Consider the following 24,111-nt stretch of genomic DNA (forward strand, 5'->3'; position numbering starts at 1 on the left):
GATCTAACGCGGGCCACTATAAGGTGCTGTATGTACAGAGCTTTTTGAGTACCGTGTATAAGCCGAGGTTTTCAGCACAAAGAATGTGCTGAAAAACCTCACCTCGGCTTATACACCAGTAAATGAAAATAAAATAAACTTACATACTCACCCTCCGGCGCCCCGATGCTCGTTGCGGCTCACGATCCTCGTGGTGGATTCTGGCGGCTCCCCTTCTGTCTTCTTTCTGCTCCATTAGCTGGCAGAGACCCTTTCTCGCGATCTTCTGGTTTGCGCAAACATATGACGTCATCAGCGGCGACACCGCCGCTTCGTAGTGTTGCACCGGCAGATCGCAAGGAATCGTCTTTGCCGGCTAATAGAGCAGAAAGAAGACAGAAGAGGAGCCACCAGGATCCGCCACCAGGATCGGAAGCCGCAACGACCATCCGGGCGCCGGAGGGTGAGTATGTAAGTTTATTTTATTTTCATTGACTGGTGTATAAGTGAGGTTTCTCAGCAACGAGGATCGGGAGCCGTGAAGAGCACCGTATGTAATTTTTTTTTTTAATGTGCTGGCGGGCTGGCTGTATACTACTGGGGGCTGGCTGTATACTACTGGGGGCCGGCTGGCTGGCTGTATACTACTGGGGGCTAGCTGTATACTACTGGGGGTTGGCTGGCTGTATACTACTGGGGGCTGGCTGGCTCTATACTACTGGGGGCTAGCTGTATACTACAAGGGGCTGGCTGGCTGTATACTACTGGGGGCTGACTGGCTGTATACTACAGGGGGCTGGCAGGCTATTTACTGGGGGGTCTGTGACCAATGCATTTCCCACCCTTGGCTTATACTCGAGTCAATAGGTTTTCATAGTTATTGGTGGTAAAATTAGGGGTCCCGGCTTATACTCGGGTCGGCTTATACTCGAGTATATACTCACTTTTAATATGGCACATGATGGATCCTATACAGCAGCACATACACTCACCGGCCACTTTATTAGGTACACCATGCTAGTAACGGGTTGGACCCCCTTTTGCCTTCAGAACTACCTCAATTCTTCGTGGCATAGATTCAACAAGGTGCTGGAAGCATTCCTCAGAGATTTTGGTCCATATTGACATGATGGCATCACACAGTTGCCGCAGATTTGTCGGCTGCACATCCATGATGCGAATCTCCCGTTCCACCACATCCCAAAGATGCTCTATTGGATTGAGATCTGGTGACTGTGGAGGCCATTTGAGTACAGTGAACTCATTGTCATGTTCAAGAAACCAGTCTGAGATGATTCCAGCTTTATGACATGGCGCATTATCCTGCTGAAAGTAGCCATCAGATGTTGGGTACATTGTGGTCATAAAGGGATGGACATGGTCAGCAACAATACTCAGGTAGGCTGTGGCGTTGCAACGATGCTCAATTGGTACCAAGGGGCCCAAAGAGTGCCAAGAAAATATTCCCCACACCATGCTAGTAACGGGTTGGACCCCCTTTTGCCTTCAGAACTACCTCAATTCTTCGTGGCATAGATTCAACAAGGTGCTGGAAGCATTCCTCAGAGATTTTGGTCCATATTGACATGATGGCATCACACAGTTGCCGCAGATTTGTCGGCTGCACATCCATGATGCGAATCTCCCGTTCCACCACATCCCAAAGATGCTCTATTGGATTGAGATCTGGTGACTGTGGAGGCCATTTGAGTACAGTGAACTCATTGTCATGTTCAAGAAACCAGTCTGAGATGATTCCAGCTTTATGACATGGCGCATTATCCTGCTGAAAGTAGCCATCAGATGTTGGGTACATTGTGGTCATAAAGGGATGGACATGGTCAGCAACAATACTCAGGTAGGCTGTGGCGTTGCAACGATGCTAAATTGGTACCAAGGGGCCCAAAGAGTGCCAAGAAAATATTCCCCACACCATGACACCACCACCACCAGCCTGAACCATTGATACAAGGCAGGATGGATCCATGCTTTCATGTTGTTGACGCCAAATTCTGATCCTACCATCCGAATGTCGCAGCAGAAATCGAGACTCATCAGACCAGGCAACGTTTTTCCAATCTTCTACTGTCCAATTTCGATGAGCTTGTGCAAATTGTAGCCTCAGTTTCCTGTTCTTAGCTGAAAGGAGTGGCACCCGGTGTGGTCTTCTGCTGCTGTAGCCCATCTGCCTCAAAGTTCCATGTACTGTGCGTTCAGAGATGCTCTTCTGCCTACCTTGGTTGTAACGGGTGGCGATTTGAGTCACTGTTGCCTTTCTATCAGCTCGAACCAGTCTGCCCATTCTCCTCTGACCTCTGGCATCAACAAGGCATTTCCGCCCACAGAACTGCCGCTCACTGGATGTTTTTTCTTTTTCGGACCATTCTCTGTAAACCCTAGAGATGGTTGTGCGTGAAAATCCCAGTAGTTCAGCAGTGTCGGAAATACTCAGACCAGCCCTTCTGGCACCAACAACCATGCCACGTTCAAAGGCACTCAAATCACCTTTCTTCCCCATACTGATGCTCGGTTTGAACTGCAGGAGATTGTCTTGACCATGTCTACATGCCTAAATGCACTGAGTTGCCGCCATGTGATTGGCTGAATAGAAATTAAGTGTTAACGAGCAGTTGGACAGGTGTACCTAATAAAGTGGCCGGTGAGTGTATATTTCTGTAGTAGAATGCTCCATAGCCCCTTGTGCTGCAGTGAAGCCTCTGTGCATACAGTGTTTTACATTTAAGCCCCCTCTCATGGCCCCATATTTTGTATGTGCTCTCATCAACAGTGAAGACAGAGAACAGAATTTATCCCAGCTGAGACACTGTTTTTCTCATGCGCCAATTAAGCCTCATTCAGACAGCATGAAGCACCCACCCCTGGAAACATTTCTGTTTACCAGCACAATCTGGCTGTGTGGACCGCACCAGAAGACAGCCGGAATCCTTTAAGAGAACACCTGCCAGTACTTTTTACATCTGTGGGCGGATTTTGTGACACTGATGAGGTCCAGCTTGTGGAAATTGTTGGCACAAAAAAAAAAATCGCATACCAAAAAACTCCCTTGGGCTAAAACTTTTTTTTCTGTACTTAATTCCACATTGTTTTGACCAAGAATTCTTTATGATACTAGAACAGCTGTAATATAACAAATCACATGCACAGATCCGAAGCAGCAGCGACAATTGAAGTCACTTTGGGTCCTTGAGGCACCATAGTCCCTCCTAGTAGCTGTCACTGTGCCCCCGGAGACTGTCTGCCCATTAACTCGCCTCTCCAGGCTCCAGCGTCGCCCTACTCGCTCCCCGCGGTACGACGCGCGGGTTCCCGTCTCTTAGGGTGCGCGTGCCGGCTCTGTAAGATTTAGAGGGCCAGCACGCCGATAATTTGTGCTGGTTTCCGCCTGCCAAGATTAATTCCTGCCCCTTCCTGTGTCCCCTGCTGGATCTTTACGCTTCCATGCCTAAGAGAAATCTTTGTTCCATGCCCTTTGCGATTATCCTGATTTCCCGTTGTGACCTTGATTCCGTTCCTGACTCCGATTCCGTGCTGGCTGTCCTGACCTACTGATATGTCCCCAACTCTGATCCTGTGCTGCTTGTATTGACCTCCTGCCTGTCCCCGACCACGAGTTTGTCTGACGATTCTGTACTACACCTTGGCTGCCACTGCGGACAAAGTGGTGCCTGTGGAACGACCTGGTGGTAACACGCTGCAGCAAGTCCAACCAGCTTTGCGGCAGGCTCTGGTGAAAACCGGGTACCACTTAGAGGTAGTCCAGAGGATGGGCTACCTCCGATCCTGACAATAGCAATGGTTAAGACAATACCTGTCATTGAAGAAACAAAAAGAGCACATGAGCATCATAAATGACAAACCACATTCATAAGGCTTAGATGTTGGTAGACTTGCTTATTGCACCAAAACAAGAGTCGGGAACCTAGAAGTGCAGGAGAAGTGTTGGGATGGAAAAGCGGCGTGCCAAACTGAGCAGGAAAGAAAAAATGGCCTCCTCCTGCCACCGGCCAGGGAATTAGGATCTAGGGCCGTGATGGCAAACCTTTTAGGCGCTGAGTGCCCAAACTACAACCAAAACGCAAAGCGCCAATGCGACAATTTAAGCAGTAACTTATTACTCCCTGCTCTGTGACAGGTTTAAATTGTATAGGCACCTGAGGACACCAATACAGTAGAAGGAGAAGAAGTTTGGATTATCATTGTAGCATCCTTCTAGGGTCCTGGGCTGCCTAGGACTGCAAGAGGCCTTGAGTCCTGTCTGGTGAACTCTGCACTGGGGTGATGGCAAGGGTGCCCATAGTGAGGGCTCTGAGTGCCACCTCTGGCACCCGTGCCATAGGTTCGCCACCAATGATCTAGGAGAACTAGGGGCTGTGCTCTCTCCTAGTGCCCCGGCCGGCGGCAGGAGGAGGCTTCCAGCGGGGTGTGTGAATAAATTAATGTCCATGGAAGCTGAGAGTTGCTCAGGCGCCGTCAGCTGAACACCTCCAGCACTTTTACATAGTTAGTATTTCGGTAATAAAAACTCTGAAGTACATGTAAAACAAGGTCCCCCATCCCCTAGACGTAACGAGCAGCCTATTTAGGACACGCTACCACATTGTGTAATCTATAATGTAGTGTTCCTTATCTCCAGATAAATGTACCTTGTTTTAGGACTTTCTAAGAACCAGGTGCTTTTTTTATGTCCTGACATGTAAAACTATAGAATTCATTGTGGGAGGGTTTTCTCTCATGGCTTGTAAATTACATAAAACCCATGAGTAATCCACAATGTATAGTGATGTATATAACATGGTGAATTAAGGATCTAGGCTTACGTACATAAGATCACACCTGTCTTCCTCTCTTTCACATTGCCTTGGTGAAACCATCCCCCATGCTGTCATGTGCAGGGGGAGCCTCCCTGTAGACTCTGTTAGATAAAAGTATGAAAAGAATGTTCCAGTGGAAAGCCGCGTTGGATAAGGACTTTACAGTGTATAAGAAAATGTCGTAGATCAATATGACATGAGAATTCTCCCAGAGAATGTACATCCTTAGTTTGCCCCTGGGAAATTTTGAGGTAATGTTGTGAAGGCCTTTATTACTCTACTTGTCTGAGAATTATTATCTGTGAGTGTCTCTACTTTACATACGGTATAAAGATGTGTACAAACACTTGGGCCCACATTTACTAAAAATAAAGTGCAAATTGCACTATGTGCAGTTACCTGTGTAGTGTGCAGGGGGCACCAGATTCATGATTTGTGGCACCCGTTCTTCATGAATCTGGCGCCCCCTGCACTGCTCCGACAGAATGCACCAAAAAAAAAGTTGTATGGGGCGTGTGAAACAATTCTGCGGGACTTTGTATGTTAAATGTGGCGCAAGGTCAGACTGAGCACCGGAACGCCCTCTTCAGTGCAGAAATTTGTGTGGCATGAAGAATAGTGCAGCCGTACCACAAAAGTCGTGTGCAACACATATGTGGCGCGGACACTTCTTAAATACCTGTGCAAGCAGTTTGCACTGAAAAGAAAGTGCAAAGTGAAAAGTGGCGCAAGCAACTTAGTAAATGTTCGCCTTGGTGTGCCAGAAAACTGGAGTACAAGGCATGATGAAACTGCCCCTAACTGTCGACTTCTCCAGTTATTATTTTTGGGCGCCAGGTGTTGTATTCTGGCGCCTGATTTTAGCAGTAATTTGCATTGTTATTTTATATAGTGCCGCATTGCCTTAAAGGGGTTTTCCCACCAAACACAGGATAGGGCCTAACTTGCTAATACCCCAACGATCAGCAGGTTAGTGACCGGCGCTCCGGGCTGATGACTGGACAAGATGACCGGCGCTCCGGGCTGCTAATTATGCACGCCCTTGCACCTCCCTCTCCCATGCTGGGAGAGGGAGATGACGTTGCCTCGGGAGGGGCGGGGAGATGCATAATTTGCAGCCCAGAGCACCGGTCATCTTGTCCCTATGCTCTGTGCTACTAATTATAAATTTTTTTTTCTAGGTGATCCCGGCATGATGAAGGACAGCGCCGGGATGTAGATGATATTAGGCCTAATATAATTTACCCTTGTATGTGTCTATCTGCATACATGATAGCATGTTATTGGAATTGATGGGGCTACCTACAGTGACTCATGCATGTATTTTGTGTAATCATTTGCACTTTTACATTGGTCACGTTACAAAAACATCCTGCCTTTTTCCCTGGATACAGCATGTAGGGGCTCATTTACTTACCCGGTCCTGTCGCGATCCCAAGGCGCATTCTCCGAGGTGGATTCGGGTTCTGCCAGGATTCACTAAGGTCGTGCGCCCGATATCCAGTAGGTGTCGCTGCTGCGCCGAGGTCCCCCTAAGTTCACCTTCTTCGCCCCGGAGCATGTAAGTGCTTGATCTTGCGACTCATTTCGTTTTTTAAATTTCCCGTTTTTTCCGAATCCGTTGGGTTATCCGACGGCCACGCCCCCCGATTTCTGCCATGTGAAAGCGTGATTGCGCCGAAATCCGATCGCTTGCGCCAAAATCCTGGCGGAATTCGTCGCAAAATGGAAAAATTCGGGAAACCCGATGAAAGTGCGGCCCCGGAGCCCTTATTAAATGAGCCCCATAGTGGTCAAATGGAGGCAATAAGTTTGACTCCCTCTGAAACAGTGGGGCATATTCATCAGGACCTCTGCGCTACGCCAGTGGCGCAGAGGCACAGAAATAATCGCAAATGCTAGCTTATTGCTAGCTTTTGCGATTATTTGCCCCGATCCGCCACCTTCACGCCAGTGGGGCGTGAAGGGGGGGTGCGGCCAGCCGAGCAGAGGGCGCGGCTGGCTGGGAGTGGGCCGGCGCGGGCCGTTACGCTGCGCAGCCGGCTGCCCGATACATCAAGAGGCGGAAGCCTCTTGATGTATCCCGCTGCAAACATGCAGCAGCGGGGCTATCATACGCTGGCGTGTCCCCTATATGCCCCTATATGTCAATGTATACGCGCAGCCTATACGTTGGGAGCTTTCCCGATGTATATGCTGGGTGTACACAAATAACATGATGTGAACCCAGGCTAACACTGTCTGCAGCGTTGTGTGGTCAAAACTGCTGGTTAAAACAAAACCCTAAATAAATGTATTCTGAATTAATAGAACGTCTTGTTTTCCAGGATAGTTCTTCTATCGTCACAAAGACCTGCAGATTTTTCAGTTTACTACTGGCAGAGTTGCTGCACCCATTCTACAAGCAGTGATCAAAGCCTGGAAATCCAAGACTTGTTTGAGCCTGTTAACAGATAACTCACAAACGTGCACCTGGCAGCCATCCAAAAGTGCCCTTTGCCAGCGAAGATAAAAAGCCCTCTACATTTTACACAATCGACAGTTTGTTCTTATGGTAAGATTCTCCACATTCTTTCTGCGGCCATCCCTAGGAAGCAAGGAGTCAAGCAGGCGTCACTGGTGACATCATGACATCAAGTTAGATTGGTGATGATTGAACATGAGTTATGAGGTCAGGGGAAAATCTGATTCTATTCCAAATAATAAATAACTGATGGAAGGAATCGGCAAGGTTCAACTCTTTTTCCCTTGTACTGTTTGACAATGTTCTTGAAGTGAAAACCTCCCGTGTCTCATATCTGATGGAGCAGAGGACATGCATGCGCCATCCAGTTCTATGCACCATCCAGTTCTATTTTAAAGGGAAAGATGAAATTCCAGTCACACTGTTGTGAGCTTGAAGATTGCTATATTCACAGTACACTATAAGTGACGTATTGGTCATACAATAGCCCTTCATCAGACACTATGGGGCACATTTACTTACCCATAGCTTGCAGTTCACAGAAAGTGCATTGTCCGATGATAATGCACCACAATTCACTAAGATCGTGCAACCGATATCCTGCGTGTGTCGCTTCCCCGCTCAGGTCCGCCGGAGTTCACCTTCTTCTTCCCGATGCATGTAAGTGCTTTGTCTTGCAGCACAATTTGAAAGTTAAATCCCGCGCCCAGCCCGAATCAGTCTGATCGTCCGACGGCGTCCGATTTCTGTCACATGAAAGCCACAATCCGATCGCATGCGACAGAATCCCAGCTCAAACTCCTGTTAAATACATCCTGAAAACGACGAACAGTCCGTTGAAAGTGAGTAGTGCGACACTTAGTAAATAAGCCCCAATTAGTAGCAAGTGTATAGAAAAGATCGCTTATAACAAAGGATAACATAAAATGATAAGAATGCTCTAGCGCTTTTCTTCCATGCGGCGTGCTGCACCATTCTTCTCATTTTGCGTTATCCATTGATATATTGCGATCTTTTCGATACACTTACTACTAATTGTATCTGATGAAGGTCTATTGTATGACCGAAACATCACTTATCAGTACTTACTGGGGGTCATTTACTAAGGGCCCGATTCGCGTTTTCCCAACGTGTTACCCGAATATTTCCGATTTGCATCGATTTTCCCTGTATTGCCGCGGGATTTTGGCGCACATGATCGGATTTTGGCGCATCGGCCCCGGCATGCACGCGACAGAAATCGTGGGGTGTGGCCAAGCGAAAACCTGACGGATTCGGAAAAACCGGCACATTAAAAAAAAAAATGTGTTGCGGGACTCGCGCTTACCTTCACCAGGCATAGGTCGGTGAATTTCAGGGCATTCTGACGGGCCTCGGGGAACTTCAGCACAGCAGCGCCACCTGGTGGACGTCGGAGGAACTACCTTAGTGAATCGCCGAAAGACCCGAATCCACCGCAAAGAACGCGCCGCTGGATCGCGAATGGTAAGTAAATCTCCCTCACTGTGAATAAATCTTCAATCTCTCAAAAAATGTGACTGGAATTTGATCTTTTGCAATTAAAGGGTTTGGGTCCCTTCCAGCGCACCTGTGAAACTACTTGCAGGAGGATTCCTAACAATTCTTTTTTAACATATTTTGTATTAGGTTTTAAAATAAATAATAGTGGTTGTACATAAAATAATGGAATAAACTCCCCCACGCAGAGGTGTTTTGAAGCATGACAATGTAAATTCATGTAATTTACAAGAATTGGTGATACAGCATTAGAAACAGTGTAGTGGGTCAACACTAAACGTCTCATTTGACGATAATGTTTTAAAGGGGGCCTAAAACCACCCAAAGAGCATGTTGTAGTAAAATGCACTATGATTTCAATTATAAGTGTATTATTTGTATCCCATTCTTAAACCATATGCTAATGAGGCAGTTGGTGCACCAAGGTTATGTCCACAGCACCCGGAGTTATGCTATTCCTGGATGGACCAGCATCCTTAGACTTAGGGACACAGTGCCCATTTACTTATAATTGGTGAGGATGGGGGGAATAATAATAAAACAAGGGTAATAAATTTCTCTTGACCCTATTATTTTCACACAGTAAGCCAGATATATAAAAATTGGTACACTGTGCATTAGTTTTATTTTGAACTTACTTTGTGCAGGTTGCACCACATTATTTAATAGTGTTGCACGTTCTTAGTTGATCGGGTCAATTTTCAGAATGTGACAAGTTGCACTTTTCTCCCTGCTGTTGCAACAGAATTTTGGTGCATCTCAGTAATAAATGTGCCGCAAACTAGGTACACACACTACCATGCCACTTTTTCCAAATTTTGTGTCGGACAAAATGCAACCACAACATAATTGTGGTGCTCGGAAATAACAAATATATTTGCAAGGTCCAAAGACTTTTTTTATGCGAATGTGGACAAAAAACTGTCGCAGACCCAATAATATATCTGGCTCAGTGGGTTTCCATCAATTGCTTTAAAGGGGTATTTTCACGAATACAAAATATGTAAACATTCTCGGGATGGCAAAACAAAAATAATATTGTTCTTTAATTGTACTTAACCGTATTGGCGTCCTGAGTTCACCAATGCAATAGAAAGATGATGGAGAAATTTGGATTGCAGCTTCACTGCAGGGTCCCCTGAAGAAATAGAATCAGGGGACCCATAGGAGGAGATCAAATGACAATCCATATCTATCCCTACCTTCTCGCTCCTCCTGTAGACCTGGCTGCCAAGTATGTCACTTTAAAATAGCCCTGAGCATGGCACGTCCTGGGCTGTATTGCCTGTAAAGCCTTGAGTCATATCTGGGAAACTCTTTGTTGGGGTGAAGGCCTGGGTGCCCACAGAAAGGGCTCTGAGTGCCACCTCTGGCACCCGTGCCATAGGTACGCAACCACTGTTATAGGGTTCTACCATCAAGATGAAGGATTGTATGTTAATGAGCCTAAAGGGCTCCAGGCTCCATAGGTGTTAAAGGAGCCTGGAGTCCCTCAGGCTCATTTGCATACTCTTTCATCCTGGTGTCAGATGACAATCCATCTCTATCCCTACCTTCTCGCTCCTCCTGTAGACCTGGCTGCCAAGGATGTCACTTTAAAATAGCGCTGAGCGTGGCACGTCCTGGGCTGTATTGGACCACAGGAAAAAGCCTTGAGTCATATCTGGGAAACTCTGTGTTGGGGTGAAGGCCTGGGTGCCCACAGAAAGGGCTCTGAGTGCCACCTCTGGCACCCATGCCACAGGTTTGCCACCACCGTTATAGGGCATCTAGCATCAGGATGAAGGACTGTATGTAAATGAGCCCAAGGGGCTCCAGGCTCCATGGGTGTTAAAGGAGCCTGGAGCCCCTTAGGCTTATTTGCATACTCTTTCATCCTGGTGGTAGAAGTCCTTTAAGTGAAAAAGCCACCGGTGACAAAAAACTGGTGTAGGCACCTGGCCAGTGCTAAATCAGCCTTACTCAGTATTCATCTCTTCATCTGAATGGGCGCCATGTAATCATACATTTCCCAGGAATCATCTCTGCAGGGGAAGTGAGCGACCGCATGAGATTCTCCTAGCGATAACAGCTGAATTCTTATGGCTAGAAGCCAGACCCAGGGAGATAAGTACAACACTTAGGCAATTTCATTCAAACAATGTATTTACATAAGACATTTTTTTGCAAAATCCTAGTAATTCACTGTAATTCTTAACTTTGTGACTTTTCAAATCTCACTCCTTCTCCTTCTTGAATGAATGTGCATTGTGGTGTCTTCCAGCTTGTGCCCGTGTGTCTGTGACTTAATCAACACTTTATAACATAGAATTGAGTAGCAACATCTGACAGAATAGCGATGCAAGGCGCCATAACACAGGGGAAGATAGAATATGTCCTATCTTTTCCCCGTGTACAGAGCTTAATAGTGCTGCACTGTACCATTCCGTGCGCCCCTTAGCCAGCCTATGGGAGCGTATATACAGCCGCAAACTTGCAGCCGTACATATGACCCCCCCGGCAGTCATGTGAATGCAGCCTAAAGCCCCTTCTACACTGGCGTTTTTAAACATCTGCAATTTGTTCTTCACACACATATATATTGTTCTTCACATGCTATTTTGGGCGCACCGTTCCGCGCGTATCTCCCGACAAGTAAGCAGATGTGCCGAACATCTGTAATCTATTCTGCACTGTGTTCTGCACTGTTTTTCTCTTAAATGATCCTGTGTTCACTGTGTTCACTGTTTTTATTCTATTCTTCACTGTTCTTCACATCTGCTAACTTGTCGGGAGATAATATACACGGGGAACAGTGAAGAATAGATCGCAGATGTTTGCAACTTATCAGAAGACATTATTTTTCAATTAAATAACACATTTTAATCCCAAACCATGGTCCCTTTGAAAAATGCTCGATTCTCCCATTGACTCGCGCGTGAAAAATGCGCCGAAAACGCAAAAAAAACGCTAACAACACGCGCGTGAAAAACGCTAATTACTCCAAGGAAAAATGGAACAAAAACGCAGCCAAAAACGTCAGTTTTTCACGCATTGCACCCTGACGTGAAACGCAACGCTAGTGTGGAAGAGGCCTAACTTTTATATTTTTTCTGTCACTTTAGCTGTATGAGGTCTTTTTTGGGATAAATACTAGTTTTTAATAGCACAATTTTGTTTTTCGTATTTCCTACTGGTGAACTTTTATTAACCCTTTCTGTGTCACATATTTTAAAAAAAAACGCATTGACATTGTTTTTTCTGATAAAAATTTCTGCCTATATCGTTAAACCTAAATAATCTAATAATTTTGGATCAATACACACAGCGATACCAAATTTAGTGGGCTTTCTTTTTTATATGACCTTCATTTACATAACAAAATACTTTTGGGGACATTTTCTTTTTTGACACTTTTCAAGCACCATAACTTTTCAAATATTTGAATGTTGTGAAATGACCTGTAGATTTTATTCGTACACAATAGGGGTTCATAAAGTTTTTTGATTGCGAGTGGTACAATTTTTGTGTGATGGATGATTAAAAAATGTCATTTTGGGCATTGTTTTTTCCTTTATGCTTTTTGTCGTATTATAGTTCTGTAGCCTGGGCCTGTACGGGGGGTGGGGGATGGGTACAAAATGTGTGCGTTTTTGTTTTCTTTCGAAAGGGCAGTCAATTTTTGTGTGTTGTTGGGGTTTTTTTGTTTTTTTTTAAACAAAAAACACAACCAGCCCCTGCACCAGCAGGACCTGACATCCTGCACATTTCTGCTGACAAGGCGCTGTAGAAATGCTTGCATCATAAGTAATGCCATTAATGACCACTGTAGAATTCTAATACTGTGGTAATCGTCATCGAAGGGTTAACATTGCAAAGTATTTAAATAATTCTGTGATTATGAGCAATTCAAAGACACACAATGGGGCACATTTACTTACCCTTCCCGTTGCGATCCCCGCCATGCGTTGTCCCACTAGGATTCGGGTCTGCCGCGATTCTCTAAGATCGTGCATCCAATTTCCTGCATCTGTCGCTTCCCCTGCCGAGGTCCACCGGAGTTCACCTTCTTCTTCACGGTGCATGTAAGTGCTGATCTTGTGACACAATTTGCTTTTTAAATTCCGCGGTTTGTCTGAATCAGTCAGGTTGTCTGACGTCCAGGCCCCCCTATTTGTGTCGCATGCAAGCCAGTGCCGATGCCACAAAATCCGATCGTGTTCTCCAAAAACCCGAGGCAATTCAGGGCAAAACGAAAAAAAAAAAACCCGAAACCCCACGAAAATGCGGCGTTCGGACCCTTAGTAAGTGTGTCCCAATCTCTCTCTCTCGTCCTCTCTCTTTATCTATCTCTCTCTCTCATATTTATATATATATATATATAGTGTGTGAGTAATTTTTAACCCTTTTCAGGGGAGTTCATGGTGGCACAATAGAACAGCTAATTGATGACCATATGACCTGTGTTCTCATATTCCAGACTCTTGACCACCAGTCACCCACATGATAAGATATTTGATCATTCTGATAGCCAAGGCCTTTGTGCCTCCCACCCCTTCATTTCATGCTTTCATCTGTTCTCTCAAAGTTCCCTTAACAATGAGGGTTTCTTTTTGTCTGTAATGTTTCTTTTTATTTATTGGATGGTCTGCGGGTGTCTGGAGTCATTATCATTATTATGATTGTGCTCATTGAGAAATGCAGACGAGCCTGTGGGAAGCCTACACATCATGGGGGTCAGGCCAGGGCATGTCTGAGAGGAGGGGAAGGGAGTCTAGATCCCCCCCTTTCCATTTACTAGACAATCCATGTCCTACAAGCTGCAGAGGACGCCTATGGTAACATCACTGGGCTTTCCCATGATCTCTCTAATTATCTTAATTTGTAGCAAAAGCAACATTACCATTGTGTGGTGATACATGAGGAAGCATGTCTAATGGCCAATAAATATTAACGGATATGCCCCTGACTGTTTCACTACTAACATGGTTAAATGTAGGATTGAATTGCAGACCTGGTATTGAGAATGGAACATATGTCTGTGCTGTGTTTGAATGACATGAGCTTAGTGAAATTAATTAATAATTGTAAAATAGCTGAGCACCTCATAGACTCTCATGAAAGAGGTTTTCCCATCATAGAAAGTAATTACACAGAGCTAGGATATGACATTACTTTCTGATGAATAGTCGTTTGACTGCGTGGTTATCGATAAGGATACTCGTTCTCACACAACAAACAACACCAGAAAGACACCAAAAGTTTCTAGGTACTATACATCTGAAGATGGGGTCGTTTGAACCGGCACTCTGCTTGCAATCTCTAATCTTGACTCATCTTGTCAGAGTTCGGGATTTGTGGACCCTCTGGACCACCGTGACATCCAAGGTTGAGGTCCCTTAGGAGGTGACGGTCTCGTGGTCAGGCTAAGCGGGCAGTCAGGGCAGGCAGCAGAGGTGCAAAGTCAGAGTCCAAATCCGGGGTCAGCAACGGGAGGCCAAGGCAGATGGGAACGGGAACACAGGAACACGGAACAGGAATGCAGGAACATGGGAACACTGGAGCACGGGAACAGGAACACAGAGGGGCTTTCACTTCAGGAAATGGCTTGTCCCAATGTCCGGGAAACTCCAGCACCTTGGAAATTTGGGCTTCACCACGCCTAACAGTTAGATCCGGCCATGGATCCCGCCAAGGTGTCACGTCTGGTACTGGTTGATCCTTCCAGCGTTGTCGTCCAGCAGTCCCAACAGATTGCGGCTCAAGGAGAACTGCTTGGCACAATCGCACTGACTTTCATGCGACACAAAGACAATGCACTCAAATACACAGGGAAGAGGATGGTGAACTCTGGCAGACCTCAGTGGGGGAAGCGACACATGCAGGATATCGGACGCACGATCTTAGTGAATCGCAGCAGACTTCCTCCTCATCGGGCAACGCACCTCGGGGAATGCGCAGGGACTGGGTAACTAAATGTGCCCCATTGAGTTGTTGTGTATCATCTAATGTAATTTGGCAGTGATAAGTTAATCTTATCTAGCTTCTCTATCCATTGGCGATGACTTCCAGGATTGACTGGAAATTATGTCCAACATGGCCTTAACAAAGTCTTAATTGTTAAAAGCCTCTCCCTTAGCCAAACTAGTTCCCTACACTGTACTGACGAGACGTAACAACGTCAAAACTGTGCTGTACAGTTGGGAGTCTGTTCCTTCTGGAATAGATATACTGGTTTGGTTTTAACCCCACATCATATCATAAGGCTTCTTGTAGGTCATGCTTAATGTCAAGAGAGCTGCCTTACAAGGTAACTAAAAGAGGCGTGGTTTTCCTTAAACAGGCAGTCCCCGGGTTATGTACAAGATAGGTTCCATAGGTTTGTACTTAAGTATTTGTATGTAAGTCGAAACTGTACACTTTTTTTGCCCCAGCAACAATTTGAGTTTCAAAATTTTTTTGCTGTAATTGGACCAAGGATTACCATTACAGACACCTTACAGCTGATCGTTGTAGCCTGAGACTATAGTAACATCCAGAGAGCTTCACCAGAGGTCACAGCGGGCAGAGAGGTCCGTCTTTAACTAGGGGTCGTCTGCAGGTCGGTTCTCCCTAAGTAGGGGACCGCCTGTGGCATCCTGGAAAACTTTGAATATTTGCCCATGTAATACATTGGCTGGTTCTATCATATTGCAGGTTTTTCTTCCAGTGTCTGTTCTGGCTCAAAGAAGGAGGACGCAAAAGCAGCGCTGGATTCTGATTCAGACCCGACAACTATCTGTCCTGCATATACAATGCTGTGAATAGGGGCGGGAGGGCCTCGGCCAGCCGGAAGCTGAATCCAGCGCTGCTCCCGCAGCCATGTTTGTTTACATGGACCAGAGCGATAGTAGCGTGAGACACCTGGAGGGTGCCGGGAGGTTAGTACTTCTTTATTTTTTTTTAAGTGGCCTCCTCCTTTTGTTTTTTTTAATAAGTCTCGGACATCCCCTTTAATAATGACATATGCCCTCATGTCTTTGAGACCTATTAACTGTTATACATTGGATAAAATAAATGTTGGGCCTTTGATATCTAAAGGATGATAATACAGGTCCCCACAAGGATAGTCATCCCCCAACTGTTGGTAGGTAAATAGCCTTAAAATTTCCAGTATACATATAGTATATATAAAAATAAAAATCCATTAATTACAGTGTCTGAAGAATAATAATTAGAATGGGAAATTCCAGCTACTACTGAACTTTCCGCCCCAGTGTTTAGACAGTATCCATATCAGGAAGCTCAACCATGTTGTCTATCTCAAACACAGATTGACGCGCCTTTGGGATTATAGATATGAATTTCACAGAAAACAGGATCTTATAGCAGCTGACCACACATGTACAGCACCAATCGCAGCAACATGACAACTCTAAGATCAGCAAATGGGAACAAGTGGTTCTTGTGTGTTTTCATATCTATACAGATATACAATGAAGCCGAAAACTGATAATCCTGAAATGAAATGATGTCTGCTAGGATACATTCTTGGGAAGTTTTTTTTTTTGTGTCAGTGACTTTGGAATGTTGATTGTAACTCTTAAAACCCAGTAATGTAGAAATATTTGGAAAAAAAAATATTAAGGATTCAATGTTTATGTCAGGAGTTTAATTCGAGTTCTGCAGAGTGTGCGGTCTCAACTCGACTAGAAGTCGTTTTTTATGTCGAATGTGTTTCTTTTTGTGGTTTGTGACATGTGTGCCGTATATATGATGTGTCAGCTTCTTTTCTGACAATCACACCATTTGTTTTTTGTCGCACAATTTGGGTGGAAACTCTTCAATCCCAACACTTTTCCTGCAGAGAACTGCTTAAATACTTTGCAATTTTAAGGCTGTTTTTGTTTTTGCGTTTCCATTTTGTACTCCCCACCTTCAAAAATCTATAACTTTTTTTATTTTTCCATGTAAAGTGCTGTATGAGGGCTTGGTTTCTGCGTAACAAATTGCTCTTCATAGTGACGGTATTTAGTATTCCATGCCATGTACTGGGAAGTGGTAAAAAAATTCCAAATGCAGTAAAAATGGTGCAAAACGCATGTGCGCCATATTCTTGTGGGCTTGGATTTTACGGCTTTCACTGTGCATCCCAAATGACAGGTCTACTTCATTCTTTGGGTCGGAGCGATCATGGGGATACCAGATTTGTATTGGTTTTATAATGTTTTCATACATTAACAAAAATTATAACATCCTGTTCAAAAAAAAATTCTTCATTTTGCCATTGTCTGTGCAAATAATTTTTTATGGTGTATAAATTCGATGTAATTTGTTATCCCCATGATCTCACGGACACAGGATTAAACTACTGTATAACTATCGAATATAAGCCAAGATTTTCAGCACAATTTATGTGCTCAAAAAGCTTCACTTGGCTTATACTTGGGTATATAAAAAACCCCATAGTACTCACCCTCTGGCGCTGTCCCCTGGCCGTCTATGCTGCACTACCGCGTCATAATTTGGGTGCCGCCAAATCACAGATGTGGCCTGGCCAGGAAGCTGAAGACCTGCTGCGGGGAGAAGAGGATGCCGAGGGACAGCGGCAGAGGGTGAGTACTACGTTCAATTTTTTTAAGGGGGGTCTCTGCTGAATGCTAAATCTGTGGGGGCACTCTGCTGGAGGATAAATCTATGGGGCACTCTGCTGGACATAACATCTATAGGGGCACTGCTGGAAAAACATCTATGGGCGCACTCTGCTGGCTGTTAAATCTATGGGGCACTCTGCTGGACATAACATCTATATGGCAATCTAAGATGTAACATCTATGGGGGCACTCTGCTGGACATAAAACATCTTTGGGGGCACTCTGCTGGATGTAACATCTATGGTGGCCCTCTGTTGTGAGTAACATCTATGGGGGCCCTCTGCTGCAACATCTATGGGGCCACTCTGCTGGATATTTTATTAATTGGAGGGGCTGCTGTGAACATTTTATTGATTAGAGGAAACTACTGGACATTTTATTAGTGAGTAGCGCCTGCATTTCCCACCCTAGGTTTATACTCGAGTCAATGGGGCAGATTTACTTACATGGTCCTGTTCCCGATCCCACGGTGCGTTGTCCGATGAGGATTCTGGTCTGCCGCGATTCACTAAGATCGTGTGTCCAATTCCTGCATGTGTCTCTTCCGCGATTAGGTGCGCCGGAGTTCACCTGCTTCTTCCTGGTGCATGTGAGTGCTTGATCTTGCGCCACAATTCCGTTTTTAAATTCCGCGGTTTGTCCGAATCTGTTGGGTTGTCCGACGGCACGCCCCCCGATTTCTGTCGCATGCAAGTTGTCACCGTTGCACCACAATCCGATCACGTGTGCTAAAAACTCGGGGCAATTCGGTCCAAACGGAAATAATCGCGAAACTCGACGAAAGAGCGGCGTTCGGACCCACAGTAAACGTGCCCCAATATGTTTTCCCATGGAGGGTAAATTCATGGAATTGCAACTATTTTCCCAGTTAGGCCTCCACTGAGTGTGGAGAGGTGTGTAGTTGGCTGTGCTACGGGGCCATAGCAAAGCACTGCAGGGACCCAGGGACCGTGCATCCTCGGGCTACGGCTGCTACGGCGGTAGTTACGCCACTGACATGGTGTAAACAGATCAGATCAGGGTGCGGTCACACATACCGCTACAGGAAGGTCTCGGTCCTATCTCATTTGCATTTCCAGTGAAACACAGGTCACGTGACTCACCGGCCCCATGTCCTTTGTCCTGCCTCCGCTGGATGGAGGGGATTGTGCAAATATTACTGTGTGCCAAAGACAACCCCCACCACTTACTGTATATGGGAGCGGATATAATGGAGGGGGCCTACAGACAGTAATGATTGCACAAACCCCTTCATCCACTGGAAGCCGGCAGGACATGGAGCTCACGTGAGCCACGGCTCCTATCAAACAGGGTAAGAAAAATGTGGACCCCTTTTAAAGTCTCATATAAGTGGCCAATCCCTTGAACAGTGGCGTAACTACCGCCGTAGCAGCCGTAGCGGTTGCTACGGGGCCCGTGAGCATCAGGGGCCCGGACGGCGGCACAATCACAATGTCTGCTGACAGCGCTGGCGCTGCATTTCTGTACCCGTTCAGACCGCCGCCCGGGCCCTGCTATACGGCGCATTAAGGTCAATACCAAATACCCCCCTCTTTGTCAAGCCCGCCCCAGTGTTTCTGTCCCGCCCCGCTGCTCCCGCGGCCCCCTGGCCAGCATGTTGTGCCCGCGGCCGGAACACTGGTTCCACAGCTGCCCGCCCCGCCGGCTCTCCACTCTGCTACAGTGACTGCCCGGCAGGTACCCTGGTAGCGCAACTGCCTGCCCGCCCTCCACTCTGTTACAGCGGCTGCCCGGCCGGTATCCTGGTCCAGCAACTGCCCACCTGTACTCAGCGTTGCTTGGGAGCGTGCCCTGCAGGCATGCTACTCCCACGGCCTTCAAGCAAACTCCCTGGTCCCACGGCTGCCCGGCCGGTACCCTGGTCCCGAGGCCGCCCGGCCAGCACACTGGTCCCGAGGCCGCCCGGCCAGCACACTGGTCCCAAGGCCGCCCGGCCAGCACACTGGTCCCGAGGCCGCCCGGCCGGTATCCTGGTCCCGCAGCTGCCCGCCTGTTCTGAGCACTGCTCCCACGGGTGTCCGGCCGTTACCTTGGTCCCTAGTCCCACTAGTCCCGCAGCTGCCCGCCCTCGACGCTGCTCCCGCGGTCCCCGGTCCCACGGCCGCCCGGTTGGCACCTCGGTCCAGCGGTCGTCTGCCCTCCACACTGCTCCCACGGCCACCCGCCATGTAGCTGCTGCGGCCGCCTGGCCGACACACTTCTTGGGCTCGCAGGATGAGACCTAACTGACCCACCCCACTGCAAGAAATGTAAGTCCCTATATATCTATGTATAGTTAATTAATGTATGCTATATGTGTGTATTTACTGTGTGTAAATGCTGTATATACTGTATATATGTGTGTAAATGCTGTATATACTGTATATATGTGTGTAAATGCTGTATATACTGTATATATGTGTGTATATGCTGTATATACTGTATATATGTGTGTATATGCTGTATATACTGTATATATGTGTGTATATGCTGTATATACTGTATATATGTGTGTATATAGTGTATATATGTGTGTGTATATGCTGTATATACTGTATATATGTGTGTGTATATGCTGTATATACTGTATATATGTGTGTGTATATGCTGTATATACTGTATATATGTGTGTAAACGCTGTATATACTGTATATATGTGTGTAAACGCTGTATATACTGTATATATGTGTGTAAACGCTGTATATACGTGTGTAAACGCTGTATATACTGTATGTTTGCTGTGTGTATATACTGTATATAGATTAAGTATGCGTGTATATGGTGTCTTTATACTGCATGTATATGTATACACATTGGGTGTATACCGTATGTAAAAGAATATGATGTATGTATGCTATATGTATGTATATATACTGTATGTATATATAGTGAGTTTGTATATACTGTATGTATTAGTGTATAGATGTATATATGAGTGTATACGTATGTATGTGTGGACGAGTATATAAAAGTGAGTGTAGAATGTTATGTTGTGTATTCAAGTGTATAAATGTGTGTGATTGTATAAACATGTGTGTATGTGTGAATATTTTTAAGGGGAAGGGGGGCCCCATGCAAAAATCTGCTATGGGGCCCTGCCTCTCCTAGTTACGCCACTGCCCTTGAATAATGAAAATACAATCAGAAAAGGACAGATTTGGCTTTAAAAAGAACACAATACAATATAGGTGTGGGTAGGATTTTTGCGAGCTTCACACAAGCAATAATTGTGAACAGTGAAAAGGAGCGTGGCTAGGGGTATAATTAATGTTCCTCTTTCTATTTCTGAAAAGTTGGGCTCTGCAGGTTTCATGGGGCCTTGTCCTGCACTGCTCCTCCCCCATCCCCTCACACTGCTCAGCACCATGGAGGGAGGCAGCCACAGGTAGTACAGCCCGGCAAGAGCAGAATGGCGCTGTGCCCTGGGCATGAGGAGTGGCAGGGGCTGCCAGGTACAGGGGAAAGCATTATATATGATTATATTATATATATATATATATATATATATATATATATATATATATATATAAATGGTCCTGCACTGTTAGAGCTGTAGGTTGGTCCTGCCAGGGGAAGCAGGCAACAGCACAGTCTACAATGCAAAGTATTTTTTTTATCTAGTGCAGTCACTTCTATCTGGAGTCCTTAGCAGTGTCCCTGTGCTACTGAGATTGAGGAGCGCTGCAGCACCCAAAGGGTTAGCTTCTCTCCTGCTAGTACTGCCATTACACTGAGGACCCTGATATGGCAGCTCAGTAGTCAGGGGTGTGCATCAATGTAGTCAGTCCATGATCTATGCTGAGTGGTTTGGCTTGGAAATGTAGTGCAGCTCTGTATACATTACCTATACATGTAAATACATAGGTTTCCTGCCCCTCCTGGCCCAGCAGCCACCACAGGGTCCTCCCCCCACACATATACTTATGTCAGTGACTGTGCGGAGCCATTCACAGGGCAAGTACAGAGAAAAGATTAGCAGGGATGTAGATGCACGGGGCCTTTATCCTGCCTGCACAAGTGTCTATGAGGCCTGTACAGGCAATAATGTGACCTCTGGTCTATCACATAAAGCGGCAGCTGAGGTTTTGCTCCTCTGTCGCCTCTTATCCATGCGCCGTGTTACATGGAAAATGTATTTAACAGCACAAAACTGTCTGAAAGAAAATCACAGCGCAGCTTTCATTTTACTTCAGCAGCTTGAGGAATAAAAGCTGAGCTTTCATTGGTTAATTACTATGTGCAATAATCACATTTTTACAGTGTTAATAAATGAGGCCTGTAGTATAATCCATAACGACAGTGACTACATGATATGTGTCCTGTATCTGCCCAGCAGAAGGGAGGCAGCAGGTATGTAGTGTAATGTACAGGGCACAGTGCAAGCAAAAAATATTTTACATTTATTTTTCTAAGGGGAAGTGTTGACTACAAACCCTTAATTTGGTAGAAATGAAAGCTGAGCTGTGATTGGTTAATTAATATGTGCAACAGTCACACTTTTTAAATGGTTTTAATAAATGAGGCCTGTAGTATAATCCATAGTGACAGTGACTACATGATATATATCCTGTATCTGCCCAGCAGAAGGGAAACCGCAGGCATTTATTTTACATTTATTTTTCTAAGCGGAAGTGTTGACTACAAACCATTAATTTGGCTGGAATGAAAGCTGAGCTGTGATTGGTCGCTATGTGCACAGTTTTCTATACACAATATTAATAAATGAGGCCTATCCAGTATCTGCACGTGATATTACAACAGTTTTTGTAAGGTGAAATGTTATGCATGGACCTGATCAGCGCTGGGTATATAATATAAGATATAACATGGCATTTTGTTGTGGGATTTCTCTTTCAGATTGGTTGCTATGTGAGTCATGGTGGCAGGTGCCACGCTCAGCAGCCAATAGGATTGCAGGGCATTATTTCAATGCAGGGAAGAAAACGGCAGTTGGTGCCAGTCCGTGATCGCTCGCACAGAGAGAAGACCGGCTCCATTTTTGCTGAAAGTGACTTTGGATTTTTGGATTTTTACCGGATACACAGAGGATTAAACACCCACACCACAAGACAAGACACAAGAGAGACATGAAGAGGAAGAGACAGGAGAACTCACTACCGGACCCCCATGAGCCTGCCCCCAAGAGGAGGAAGCTGGACCTGACCGAGCAGGAAGAGAAGATGGCGGCTCCCCCCAATCTCCAGGATGATGACAACGCAGATCTACCAACCACTTCATGTCAAGACCAAGGAAAAGGCATGAAGAGAAAGAGACCGGAGGAGACTTCACCACCCGACCACCAGGAGCCTGAACCCAAGAGGAAGATGGACAAGCAGATGAAGGCTTTCCTCAAACTCCTGGAGTTTCAACCCATCAAAAACCTAATTGAGTGGGACAGAAGCCGCACCCTGACACACAAATACCTCCTGGCAGCCGTGTGTGCGTATTTCAGAAGAGCAAGACTCCCCAGCTCACAGTACAAGTACTTCTTCTTCCCGGCTCTGTACCTCGCCAGTCAGTTTGAGGACGACGATCCGAGCATCCGCAGAATCCTCTTCCTCTGCACCTTAGGACCGTACTGGTTCATCAACATAGACCAGTTTTTACATCATCGCGACCTGATGTTCCAGAAAATTGGATTCAGAGCCTGGGTAGACGTGGACACCTGTCATCGGCTGATGGCCCAGAATCCCACACACTGGGCATGGACAAGAGAAAAACCAAGAGTCCACCCAAGCCCCTCAGCTCCAGCCCCCGAGGAAGAGCAGAAAGAGTCCACCAGCAGTGGCTTCAGCTGTCACATCCTGTAACTTCAGCCACGCAAGAGGAAAGTCTGCGAGATCTCCACAAACATCTCTATATCCACCGGCAGGATGACAGCTGCAAGACCAACATGGAGAAGAGCAGGAGGCCGGTGTGAATGAAGCCGTCTGTCCATGGGTAAGGTGCAGAAGCCTCACAGCACATAACACCCACTACTCAATCACTGTAGGTAGTCACATGCAGTCACTGTAGGTAGGTACATACACCCCCACTACACACATGTTGTAGCGTTACCTCCCTTAGTACGCCCGGAGGAAGGGCAGTGCAGCGGCCATGGTTTCCCTGCAGGTTTCCTCCACAGGGGGTTTTTCCTGTCCTGAGCGCCGCTGTACACTCCCTGTGAGTGACCGGAGGTAACAACCACTTACATTACACATTAAAAAGTTACATTACAATAAAATATCACATTAGTTTACTGACTATACTGTGTTGTGTCTTTTATTTCTAATAATGCATGTAAAATGTTATATAAAGGGTTTCTATAGACTTTCGTCTTTGTGCTCCTGTACAGCTCCTCCCTCTCTCACTGATGTCATTTCAACAGGCTGTGACCTCTGAGAAGGAGCAGGAGGAGGAGCACAAAGGTGGGGGCTAAGATCTGAGGAGTGAGTAACACAGACATGTTTTTTGAAATGCATCTAAACCAAAGTCCAGCCCCAGGATTCTGTTGGGGTGCAAGTTAAGTTATAAAACACATATTGTAATGCAAATGCTTATAAAAGGCAGAGAGGCAGATTTGCACTGCAGGTGTAATGGGCTTCTGCAACTTGTCTTTATTGAAAATAAGGTCCCTGGTTCCCTTTAAAAAAGGATCCAATGATGGACTGATAAATTGCAGGTACATATAGAGCCTACAACAACTTCTAACAGATTATGACAAAAA

The 24,111-nt window shown here is 45.9% G+C and overlaps 1 protein-coding gene across 2 annotated transcripts in view; it reads left to right on the plus strand.

The window, feature by feature from the left end:
• LOC140105093 (speedy protein C-like) overlaps positions 1-23,648 on the plus strand; it is a 99,458-nt gene extending 75,810 nt beyond the window's left edge. Inside the window, exons 1-2 of one of the 2 annotated variants that reach the window (XM_072128995.1) lie at positions 20,770-20,857; positions 22,263-23,648. In XM_072128995.1, coding sequence (XP_071985096.1) covers positions 22,493-23,215 — 723 coding nt within the window. In that variant the 5' untranslated portion in view covers positions 20,770-20,857; positions 22,263-22,492 and the 3' untranslated portion in view covers positions 23,216-23,648. Of the gene's footprint in view, positions 1-20,769; positions 20,858-22,262 lie in introns of those variants that run through there. The other variant, XM_072128994.1, reaches the window with a different exon arrangement.
• Positions 23,649-24,111: the final 463 nt, after the last annotated feature.

This window comes from Engystomops pustulosus, chromosome 10, assembly GCF_040894005.1.
Source record: "Engystomops pustulosus chromosome 10, aEngPut4.maternal, whole genome shotgun sequence".
Lineage (NCBI taxonomy): Eukaryota > Metazoa > Chordata > Amphibia > Anura > Leptodactylidae > Engystomops > Engystomops pustulosus.